Source organism: Dipodomys spectabilis, unplaced genomic scaffold, assembly GCF_019054845.1.
Source record: "Dipodomys spectabilis isolate Male_0828 unplaced genomic scaffold, ASM1905484v1 ptg000009l, whole genome shotgun sequence".
NCBI lineage: Eukaryota > Metazoa > Chordata > Mammalia > Rodentia > Heteromyidae > Dipodomys > Dipodomys spectabilis.
In genome coordinates this window covers 16,434,136-16,446,469 of record NW_024870686.1, presented here as the reverse complement: position 1 = coordinate 16,446,469, position 12,334 = coordinate 16,434,136, and the positions used below count along the sequence as shown (strand labels likewise).

The window sequence follows — 12,334 nt, the reverse complement described above, 5'->3', positions numbered from 1 at the left end:
ATGTTTAATACCTGCTGAATCTCTCTGTGTGTTGGAATGGACCTCTCTGTGTATCCCTGATGTTTGAACCAAGAGCAGATTGTCTGCAGCGATCGATAGGCACAGCCCCAGCCATTGTCGTCCAGCCGATCTTGCATATAATGATGGTAACCGTATGTGCCCTGGACCACATAAGTCTATATAAAAGAAGAAATATACTCAAGTACTAACCCAGAAGCATAATACTTGCATATATGCCTCCATCCTGTGTGCTGTTCTGAGAGCTGGACTTCTACTTTAGATCCTTATAAAAATGTTCACAGATCTATGGTTTAATTTGATATCTTCTTGTTTTTTTTCCCCCTACACATCCATAGTCCTTGCCAAAGATCTAGAAAGGCCTGCCTTCTCACTTCCTTTGCAACTTTATCTTCTACACATTTCCTCATCTGTTAATTTGCTTTTGTTTCAAATTTACCATGGACAATCTGGCATCAAAGCCTTACAGTTCTCTTGGTTTTAAACACGTTTTTCCCAAATAATTTTAGAGTTTTCAGCCTTCCTTCACAAAGGAAGACCTCTACCTTCAAATGGTGGAGGTCTTTCCCTGATCAACCAACTAACTAACTAACTAAATTCATACATGTAATACGATATACATCTATAAATATGCACATATTCTTACACTGATACACAATATTTATTCAAAGTACTTACTGCTATTTCACACATAACCTATTATTATTTTTTAAATATCTACCTATCCACAGTAATATGTGAGCTGCTGAGAACATGCAGTATTGTATTCATTCTGGGCCCAAGCTTTTTCAGCAGGCTGGCACACAGTTGATGTAAATTTTGTTGAATAAATGATGGCTTGCTGAGCACAGGAAGGAATAAAGAATGTATTAAAAAAAAAACAAAATGGGGAAGAATACTTGTGTAATTTTGTAAACCTGACAGCTCAGGGATATAACTTAATGATTAAAATACTGACAGCACATAATCATGTAATTCTTACTTGTTGTATAATGCTGACGTTCACATGTCTTTTTCAAAAATGTTGATATTTTTTAAAAGTCAATACAGAAGAGTTAGGGAATGAGTTTAAAAAATGAGTTTAAAAAATAGGTAATAGAGAAATACACACATGGTAATGTTCAGTTCTGAAATAGGAGCTCCCTGGTACTCATTTCCTTGCTGTGTTATTCAATGCAGTATTTATATATGCTATACACACAGGCCAAGTGCTATAAAATAAATGTTAAAAATATATAAAGGCTTTTGTATTTTTGTAATACAGATAAGGAATGCATATCACTGCCTAAAATCAGCCAGGTGCTGGTGGTTCATGCCTGTAATCCTAGCTATTGAGAAGGCTCAGATCTGAGGGTAGTAGTTAGCCAGCTGGGGCAGAGAAAGGTCACTGAAACTCTTATCTCCAATTAACCTATGGTTCAAGTGGTAGCGTGCTAGCCTGGAGCACAAAAGAAATTCAGAGACAGCACCCAGGGCCTGAGTTCAAGCCCCAAGACTAACACAGAAACCAAAAACTAAAATCATTCTGCATTTACTTAGAAATTTATGGGTATTTTGATTAGTAAGGAAATATTGAGAATGGAAAATGAATATATGATACAATACTTACCCTGAAGGAGTTCTAAATATTGTTTGATAGAGAAAACACTTATGTTACCATATACTAGAAAACAATCAAGAATTTTCTTGTTGGCTGGAAAGTTAAGTTTTGTAACTTTGACTAAATCCAATCTACTAGTATCTGAGTTAGCTCTAATGAGCATCTATGTTCCTTGCAACCAGGTACATGGTATACAGAAAGTAAGTTTAACACTCTATTTAGAGTGTTTCTAGAGTGTAATTTGTGTATATTCATTCTTAATTAGCATGAATTCTCAGGTTTAAACAAGACAGACCATTAAATTAGAGAATGAAATCTTAGGAAGAGAAATATGGTATATCTTCTCTACTCCTAAACTTTAACTTAGATCATTGTTAATTACTACTACCTTAAATGATGACTGTTGAGAGAGATAAGAGATTTTTTTAGAGATGATATACACTAAAATTCTCCAACAACAATAACAACACAAAAACAAATACTTTTAATGATCAATTGACTCTTATAAACAATTGGTTAACTTACCATACCAGTCTCTATGTTAGGTGGATTAAGATAAGTATGTGGGTTTCTAATGTAACCATCTTTGTATGGCTCATCTGGGAAATGATAAGCATTAGACCTTTTGAAATAAGGTCTGTCATGAGGCAGACTGAAGAGATCATGCAACTCCTAAATGAAATGAAAATCAATAGATAAAAAGTTAATTATTACATTCCTAATTAATGAATAAATTCAAACTATGCAAGTTATACAACAAAAAAAGGAAAGATATTGATTATAAGTTTGTAAACACATGATTTAATTCATTAAGGCCAGACGAACCTAACAAAATTCCTTTTTATGTTCATAAATGTATAGAAACTGGGCGAGATGGGAAGGGATGGTAAGGGGAAACCAAGGAGGAGGCAACAATGCTTGATAAGAAATGTACTTATTACCTTGCTCATGTAATTGTAACCCCTCTGTACAGTATTTTCACAATAAAAAATAAATTTAAAAAAAAAGGAGAAAAAAAATGTATAGAAACTGAAAGGGAACACAAAAAATAAAAATAATTTGTTAGAGCAAGAGACCTGGGATGTTTTATTCATTATAGCATACTCTATTAAAATACATGTAGGCTAAAGACTGGTTTTGAAACTAAATGAAAATTATAATGAACAATTTTATCATATTTTAATATTAGAATTGTGGAAAGGAAAAATATATTAATTGGCCACATTGTTGGTTTATTATCATTGAAGAAAAGCGCAGGAGTCAGATGCTGGTGGCTCACACCTATAATTCTAGCTATTCAGGAGGCTGAGATCTGAGAATTGTGGTTTAAAGCCAGCCAGGCCAGGAAAGGCCCTGAGACTCTTATATCCAATTAACCACCAGAAAACAGGAAGTGGTACTGTGGCCCTAGTGGTAGAGTGCTTGCCTTGAGCTGAAGAGTTCAGGGATAGCGCCCAGGCCCAGAGTTCAATCCCCATGACCAACCAAAAAACAAAAACAAAAAACAAGAAAGAAAAGCACAGGAGGCAAACATAAAAGTCAGTTGAAGATCAACATTTGATTTTCTCCTTTCAAGACATACAAAAAATTAAGACTCTCTCTATATAACACTAGTGGAAGTTAACAGGCTCACAATTGCACCAAGCTACTCAGGAGGCTGAGATCTGAGGATCTCAGTTGAAAGCCAGCAACACAGTCTGTGGGACTCTTATCTCCAATTAAAAGGCAAAAAGCCAGAAGTGGAGCTGTGGCTCAAGTGGTAGATCAGCAACTTTCAGAGATAAAGCTAAGGTACAGCACTCAGGCCCTTAGTTTAAGCCCTGGTTCTGGCACACACACACAAATGATATTTTCTCATCTACATAAAAATGTATAATAGTTAAAAAAAAGTTTAGCACAGCGATATACTAGTGGTTTCAACAGATCAGCTTGTGTGGTATTGCCTCAGAGAGCCAATTCACCAGATTCAGAGTGTTATAGTATCACACCTTTGCAACAGAGGTGAGGAAGATGCTACATGCTATAATTTGATGAGTATCTGGCCTCAGATAAAAAAAATATCCTTAAAAAAAACAACACCCCTTTTGCCAATGAATTTCATTTCTTTCGATGGTGGACATGTTTCCTCCAGAATTCCTTTTGTAACAACCAAATAATCTTAGTCACAGAGAATATTACTAAAATCATAACAATTAGCACATATTCTTTTTTAATCTAATTTCTTCACAAACCACAAATAAATCACAATATAATTTCTATTTACTGAAAACTGAAATTACAAAATAAATGATAGTCATTATTGTATTTCTCAGCATAAATGAACTGGTTTTACCTTTCTATAGGCCTGCAGCTGACCATCTGGTATTCCTGATGGATATGAGATTGTTACAAGACCTTTCTCCCCTGGTAATGAAAAGTGAAGTGGTTCAGGGATCACAATAGATGTTCCTTTCATATATCTCAAAAGGCATTTTTCCATATCAGTTAGCTGATTATGAATTGCAGCCACTAGAAATTTACGAACTCTGTGGGGGAAACATTAACATGCATTAACTGTAACTAACTGCACAGTCAGTATATCCCTAATATAGTCGAAAACAAAATAGAACAAAAATTACATTTGATTGGACCAGGTAAATTATACGTAATTGTTCTGAGTGGATAAAGGGAAACCTAGGTTTTTGAATGTCCTACTACTTCCTTCAAATAAACATTTCCTGACTAGATGACTCTAGTTGATATTAAACAAGGAGCAAATCAGAGTAAAAACGACCACCACCCTGGATATTCTTAAGTATCATTGTAAAAATGGGTTCTGATTGCTTTCAGGACAGATCCTTATTATAATATGATGGTAACACCATAAAGATACTTACTTTCCCCATGTTTCTTCTGGAGCGATAGAAACAACTGCGTCAACTGGCAAGGTCATATTAACATAGTGGTGTCCTCTGCTTTCCCTTTCAATAATGGGGGTTACAGCCGCCAGAGAGGTTGACATTTCCAGCATAAGATCTATATTTACTATTTGTTGCTATACAGATAAACAGTAACAATCAGCTTGAGGAACATGAAACACTAAAGAGTAAAAGGACTTTTTAAAGGACAATAAAGTTATGTTAAGTTGCTTAAAAGCAATTACAAGCCGGGCACCGGTAGCTCACGTCTGTAATCTTAGCTACTCAGGAGGCTGAGGTCTGAGGATGGCCACTCAATGCCAGCCTGGGCAGCAGGGTAGAAAAGTCTGTGAGACTCTTGTCTCTAATAAACCACCACCAGAAAACTGGAAGTGGTGCAGTGGCTCAAGTGGTAGAGGGTTCACCTTGAGCTGAAGAGCTGAGGGACAGTGCCCAGGCCCAGAGTCAAGCCCCACAACCAACCAACCAATAAACAAACAAAAAAAACCCAATTATAACCCAGGGCCTTCAGCATGCTAGGGAAGTACCCTACCACTATTGAACTACAGTCCCTAAAAGAAGTTCCTTTCTGCTCAAAAATAGTCTATGGAAAAATGGAAAGAGAGTAGGATGTAAAGATGAAACCAGACCAGCCATGTGTAGATAAATGTTAAAACTAGGTGTAGGTTCACTGGGGTTCATTATACTACTCTCTCAACTTTTGTATAGACTGAAATCTTTTTACAGTCATATGAATAACATAAAAAAAAACCTACTGACTTACAGTTTAACAAAACGAATACCCAGAAGTTGGAACATGTATTGTTGGTGAGGGGGAGATTAGAGAAGGGGCAGACAAATGGAGAGAAGAAGAATGGGAAAATGTAGTTATTAATACTAAATGTCTATGTGTGCAAATGGAACTAGGAAAAGGAGGGAATGAGTGGGTTTGGGAGGGAAAATGATAGAAGGGGTGATAGTGACCAAGGTGCATTGTACTCACAAACTGACATGAACTGTACAACTTGTGATGTAGAACTACTTAAGGACAATAAAAAGAAATCAAATGAATACCATAAAATAGCCACACCAACATAACTTTAAAAATAGAATTATATGCCCCTGGTTTAAATACATAAAGAACCATAAGAAAATGTTGAGTTCTACTTACTACGTTAAATCTGTGCAGTGGTATAGAACAATGCTGAAACTACCTTCTGTGTATTGAACAAAGCTAGAAAAATAGAGGAATTTGGGAGTTAGGAACTCTGGGGAGGCTGAAGTAGAATTGGAGGCACAAATAAGACTTATAGAGGTAAATTGGAATAAGTGTTATGTGTGTGTTTGTGTTTGCAGAGTGTGTGTGTGTGTGTGTTCCATGTAAAATGAATGCTTCCTGAGCTAGAGCAGGTAGAGGTCCAGGTGCACTTGGAACATCTTACAGAGGAAAATACAAGTACAGAGGGCTCAAAATGCCAGAGCCAACTTGAAGAGGATTTTAGTAGCTGAATCTTGGAAAATATGGGGGTCAAAATATCTAATGACAATAAATTTATAAGCTCCTATATAAAATAAGAAGCCGTATTTCCATTAGGAAAGCTCTTCCTCTCTGTATAATGCTATCTAATAAAGACAAAGGAAATGACAGACCTAGAAAAATCACTGTGGGGCTGGGAAGGTGGCTCAGTGGTAGAATGCTTGCCTTGCAAGCATGAGGCCCTGGGTTAGATTCCTCAGCACCACATAAGCAGAAAAAGCAGAAAGTGGCTCTGTGGCTCAAGTGGTAGGGTGCTAGCCTTGAGCTGAAGAGCTGAGGGACAGTGCCCAGGCCCAGAGTTCAGGCCCCATGACTGGTGAAAAAAAAAAAAAAAAAAGAAAAGAAAGAAAGAAAAATCACTGTGGTACAACTATCAGATCAATACTAAATTCTGGCAGGTTTTATCAGTGGATGCTAAAAGTGGTGGGTAAAAATCTGATGAATTAGAAGTCTCAATGCATGTTCCCATGACATACTGATCACAATGGGAAAATACAGTACCTAAACAGTGGAGGAAACAGGTGGATACCATCAAAAGTACGTGATTAAAGCTACCATGACCCATGGCAGAAAGAGATTGGTAGCATTTGCTACAGTTTTGGTTAATATACTGTGCAGAAAAGGACATAACAACTCTTCTATGATATTCTGCCAATAATGCAGGAATCTAATCACAAAGAGGCAACAAAACCAATCCAAAGTAGGGGACATAATAGAAAGTAACTGCCACATATTACTTAAAACACGAAGCTCCAAATCTTGCTAATGTTCAAATTGCCTCTGTCCACAATCTTTTGTACACTCTATGTTGATAAATTTAACAGTTCATCCCAGTGGTATGTTACACATGACCAACACTGAGCCCATCCTCCCATCTTCCAGCTTTAGCCAACAAGAAACTAATTATGATGCTGTATCTGAGAGGTTCAAAGCCCAACCCACCGATTCTCCTAATAATCTCTGGCATTCAGTCTCTTTTTATTATTTCCCTAACTAGTGAGTCAGTTAGGTCTCTCCAACCATGTTCACCATTTATTACCTAATCACCTAGGGAAACACTGAAGCAATATCAACTTTGTACAACTTCTTGAAGAAATGAACTCATTTTTATCACCAGCATCTGGCAAAGTTTGTAGCAAAGGGAAGATACTTGGTAATACTGGAATCAGTAGAACCCGAAGAAATACTTAACATTTGTTATCTTTCAGAGCATAATGTGTCACTACATCATGTTTAGGAATGAGTCCTTTATCTGCAGAACTATTTATCACAGCACTGTTTACAATAGTAAACTGTAGAATTAGCTTACATCCCCAAAAGCTGATAAACAGGTAAAGGCAATGTGGTACACAGCTATTAAAGAAGAATGAAATATGTCATTTTTAGAAAACTGGATCGAACTGGAGATAACTGAGTTGAACAAGATAAGGCAAAAGTAAAAAGCTAAGTAGCACATGTTGTTGCTCATAGGTAGAATCTAGACCTAAAATGAAGGTGATGGTGATAATTATAAAAATTAGACATGAGCATAAAAGGAGCACTTTCTGTAGGAAGAGGGATCAGCAAGAAGGAGGCAGGGGAAAAGAGGATAGTGGGGGACAGGATAAAGAGCATAAAAGTACATTATACCCACATTCACACACATACACACATATCACACACACACATATATATGAAAACAACATACTGAAATCACCGAACACTGATTTAAAAAGGGAGGAGGTGGGAGGCAGGTTGGAGGAATATAATGGAAGGGGTAAATATGTTCAAAATACATTGAACACATCTATAGAATTACCACAGTGAAGTTCCCTTGAACTATGAATGTATATATAAAAGAATGTGTTTTTCATATTTACTTTAACATAATTTGTAAATGTGCTCAAGTGTGTTTAATTTTTGTGGGAGTAAAGAAGGCATTCAAAGGCCTTTCTTCTAAAAGTTTAGATATGTAAAACAGATGTATAACCACTTTGGACTTCAATAATCTGATCCATAAAAATAAAAGGGTTACATGAAATGATCTCTCAGATCTCACTCAGCTCCAAATGGAAGGATAGAACATTTTTACCACCAGAGAAGGCAGATGAATTGCTTACCATGTCTGGCAGCCTTTTGTCTTTCTTTCTCATGAATTTCCATTTTGTATCTTCTTCCTGCTCAAACCTAAATTTTTAACAGACATTTACAACTGTGAAATGATGTTTGGCAATGATTTCTAGAAGTCCTTGAGCATACTCACTGAATAAAGCGCATTATGTTCTTACAAGCAGAGCTATCAGTCAGCTCTCCTGGGATGGTGTTTATGTCGCTGTTAGGCCAGACATATAGGGAACTGTGGCAAATTCTAAATACGAGGGCGTCTGAGGAAAGCTTTGCTGACAGGTCACTCAGTGCATGTTTTAGTACCTTTCTGATAAAAATTTCTAAAATAAAAGGATAAAAACAGACATGAAAAAATTTCAACATGAATAAATCCAAACTCACACAAAAGGAGAATATAGTAAGGGTGACTCTCAAACACCCATTTGCATTTTCAATAATTAGAACAACTCTTTGCTTGTCTTCTTAAAAAATAAAGACAAAGCTGGGCGTCAGTGGCTCATGCCTGTAATCCTAGTTACTCAGGAGGCTGAGCTCTGAGGATCGTGGTTCAAAACCAGCTCAGGCAGGAAAGTACTTGAAATGCTTATCTCCAATAAGCCACCAGAAAAATGTACAACACCAGAAAAATGTAAATTCATTTTTATCTCAAGTGGTAGAGCGCTAGCTTTGAGCTGAAGAGCTGAGGGACAAAGCCCAGGCCCAGAGTTCAAGCCCCACAACCAAAATAAATAAACAAATAAATAAAGACAAAATTTATAGACTATACAATCCATTCTTTTCAATTATACCATTCAGTGGCTTTTAGAATAGCCACAAGGCTTTACAATCATTACTCTATAACCACAGAACATTTTAACCATTTTCAAAGAAATCCTGCTCTATCAGTAGTTACTCTTCATTCCGCATTCACTTTGCACTTATAATCTTACAAAGCTTCTCTGCAGCGCTAGCACACGAATCATACCTTTCATAAATGATTTCATTTGATACAAGCGTATGAGCTATCATCCTTTAGAGATGTCAAGTTCTCTAGCTCCCACTCTGACCACTCTACACTAAGTTTTGGACTCAACCAAATGCTTATTGGGAACTTTCATTGGTGGTTCCATCTCAAAAGAAACAAGCCCCAAACACAGCTCATCATACTCCTCCTCTGATATTCTTTATCTCAGTTTGGGGAAACAGCCCAAGTTGCAAGCAGGAAGACATCCTGATATTTGCTTTACACAAATCTAGTCGATGTTTCTCCCACAAATTTCTAGTATCATCTCAATCTAATACAGGATTTAAAAGAATGGGTTCTGGAAATATAGGATTATTATGTATAGCTGCAAGTCTGCAATGTTCAAATCTAGATATATCAATCATATTATATTTATTTTATATTTATTATGACAATTTATTTGAGAAGGTTGTAAAGTTTCCTTAGGTAGGGGACATCTTTTTCTGATTTTTCACAGAGTTATTCCCTTGGGCTGGTAAATTTAAATTTCATTTAATCTACTTTCTAAATATATAATCTTAGGAGTGATAAGAATATCACTGATTTCATTGGCAAATTAAATTTAATTTAACATACTAAATTTAAATTTGATTTAATCTGCTTTCCAAATATATAATCTTGTGAGTGATAGGAATGCTACTCATTTCATTTGCAAAATGGAAAAGTGGTCATTATAGCTCATCATCAGTTCTATAATAAAGGGGAGACTTCCTTGGAAAACCTACCGTCAGCAGTTGCCAGCTGAAAAGCCAGATCAAGGCCTCCTCTTATTCTGAAGAGTATATCGGCAGTTTCTGAAATTACCTACAATAGATAAACCCAAAACTCCCTTGTAAAGCAAAATACATGCATCATAATATAAATTAGAATCTATATGAGTTCAGGGTAATCTTCAAATTATTTGCATTAACTCCTTGTTTCACACAGAAATACAGAACAATCCCATTCCTAAATTCTATTCCAACCTTTGCTCCATACTTGAAATCATCTGAGGAACTTAAAATTCTGAAACCTGGGCTGTAGCCCAGATTTTTTTTTTTTTTTTTTGGTGAATTGGTATAAGGTGGGTTTAGGCACAAGGCACCAATGATTCTAATGTGAAAAAAATGCTGGGAAGTACTGCTTTAAGCCAATTATTTCCAACTTATAGTCTAGGTAGATTTAGCAAGAACAGAATATATCAATGGTAAAGATCTAGTTCAAGAATGTGACAAGAGCATTAAACTTAACACGATGACACCTAGTGGTCAAGACGATGAGAGAAAACTAATACTTAGCAAGCCAATTAGAACTCGTCTTACAAGGTGGCAAATAGCGATTTTGCATTTACAAAGTTACAGTCTAAGAACATTTACAACCCAGACAGAGATTATGATATAAGGATGTTAACCAATCAACAAGAAAGTGGTTACATAATTATGAATTCACAGAAAGGGTAATTTTAGAGAAAGACTAAATGGTATAGGTGAATGGCTTGTTACTTATAAAGGAAAAAAGTAATTGTAAAATAAAAATGACTATCCATTCTTAACTTGGGTCCACATGCTGAGCTCTAGCATGGATGATATATGATAAATGACTATTCTATTTTATGTGTGTGTGGGGGGGAGGGAAAGGGGAAGGATCTTGTGTGGGGAGAGATTACATTTAAGAAAAACTTTCAAAGATTTTATCAGATTGTCAACAGATGTCACAAATAGGCTGAAGAACCACACTATACCACTATGAAATAATTACTAATATCTACTTACTAAATAGATTATTACTAAATAGATATGAGGGAGGTGGAAGTAGGAGGATCGGCGTCAGAGGCTTGTCCAAAATTTCTCAAGAACTTATCTGAACAGTTAAAGTAAAAAAGAGCTGGGAGCTTGGCTCAAGGGGTAGCGGAAGTCTTTAAGTTCAAACCCCAGTACCACACACACACACAAATTCAGTTAAATAAAGAACAATACTAACACACAAAATTGTCTGTGCCCATTTTGGAATGGGGGTGCGGGGAGTGGAGGTCGGTTGTGGGGCGGTCGGTTGTGGGGCTTGAACACAGGGCCTGAGCACTCCACCACTTTGAGCCATAGCTCCACTTGGTGGTTAATTGAAGATAAGAGTCTCATAGACTTTCCTTCCTGAGTTGGCTTTGAACCATGATCCTCAGATCTCAGCTTGCTGAATTACTAGGACTACAGGTATGAACCACCAGCAGGGTGTCTGTGCCTATTTGAATAAAGAATCCTTTTTTTAAAGAATCATTTTTAAAGTAATAAACTGAAGATAAAAGTCAAAAAAGACAAGCAAAAGAATATTTAATTGTGCTACTGTAAGATTTTGTATAATTTAATTGCTCATCTATTCCTTTGCATAAAACTGGAAAAGGATAGAAGGGATAACATTGATCAAATGTTATCTCCCCTTGCACAACTAAAGGAAAGAAGGGGACTGGAGGTGGGGAAGCCACTTCCACACAGGGACAGAGTGGTGAGGGCCTGTTTAAGGAGAATATTTCATGGTTAGACCTGATGGTGGCAAGGACATGAAGGACAACATCTATTTAGGAGTAGAATCCAAAGGACATGATTAGGAGAGAATCTTGGGGAGCTAAGAAAAGGGAAGTATCCGGGGTGATTTCCAGGTTTGCAGCAGGCAGGCCCAGCAGGAATGGGCTGCGCTGCCATCTGCAGAGATAGGTATTTCTGGAGGAAGAGCAAATGCGGGGAGAGGGACGGTGGACGCGACGAGTCCCTTGTGAACTTGATGAAACACACACGAACTACCCAAGTGGAGGCACAGTCGGCGCTGGTGTGGCTTGGGGGCTCAGAAGAAAGGTCCAAGCAGGAGATACCAACTTGGTGGGAAGCATCCTCGAGGAACACGGGCATCAGGACGAGGAGCTACGAGCAGCGCCCGTCCCAGCGAGGCAGGCCCGGGGCATTTTAGTGCATCGGGGGAGCAGTTTCCATGCAGCTGCAATTACAGCGGGGAGGCCGAGAAGAGGGCTGCCCGCGCCACACAATTCGCAGCTGCCACTGAAAGCCTTTCAGGGGCCTGAATCCGAAGGGAAAGGCAAGCGTCGCGGACAAGCAGTGGCACTTACCATGTCTGCGACTTGGCTGTGACTGGAGTGCGGAAACGTCAGTCTACGGGTTCCGTGAGCCGAACAGGAAGTTGCGTCATCG

The 12,334-nt window shown here is 37.5% G+C and overlaps 1 protein-coding gene across 1 annotated transcript in view; it reads right to left on the bottom strand.

The window, feature by feature from the left end:
* Nucleotides 1-12,332, bottom strand: part of Ufsp2 (UFM1 specific peptidase 2) — a 19,096-nt gene extending 6,764 nt beyond the window's left edge. The window contains exons 1-8 of the mRNA XM_042701279.1: nucleotides 12,253-12,332; nucleotides 9,887-9,965; nucleotides 8,295-8,478; nucleotides 8,152-8,218; nucleotides 4,495-4,652; nucleotides 3,951-4,143; nucleotides 2,144-2,290; nucleotides 12-176 (exon numbers count right to left, since the gene is read on the bottom strand). Coding sequence (XP_042557213.1) covers nucleotides 12-176; nucleotides 2,144-2,290; nucleotides 3,951-4,143; nucleotides 4,495-4,652; nucleotides 8,152-8,218; nucleotides 8,295-8,478; nucleotides 9,887-9,965; nucleotides 12,253-12,255 — 996 coding nt within the window. The 5' untranslated portion in view covers nucleotides 12,256-12,332. The remainder of the gene's footprint in view (nucleotides 1-11; nucleotides 177-2,143; nucleotides 2,291-3,950; nucleotides 4,144-4,494; nucleotides 4,653-8,151; nucleotides 8,219-8,294; nucleotides 8,479-9,886; nucleotides 9,966-12,252) is intronic.
* Between the last annotated feature and the right edge of the window lie 2 nt (nucleotides 12,333-12,334).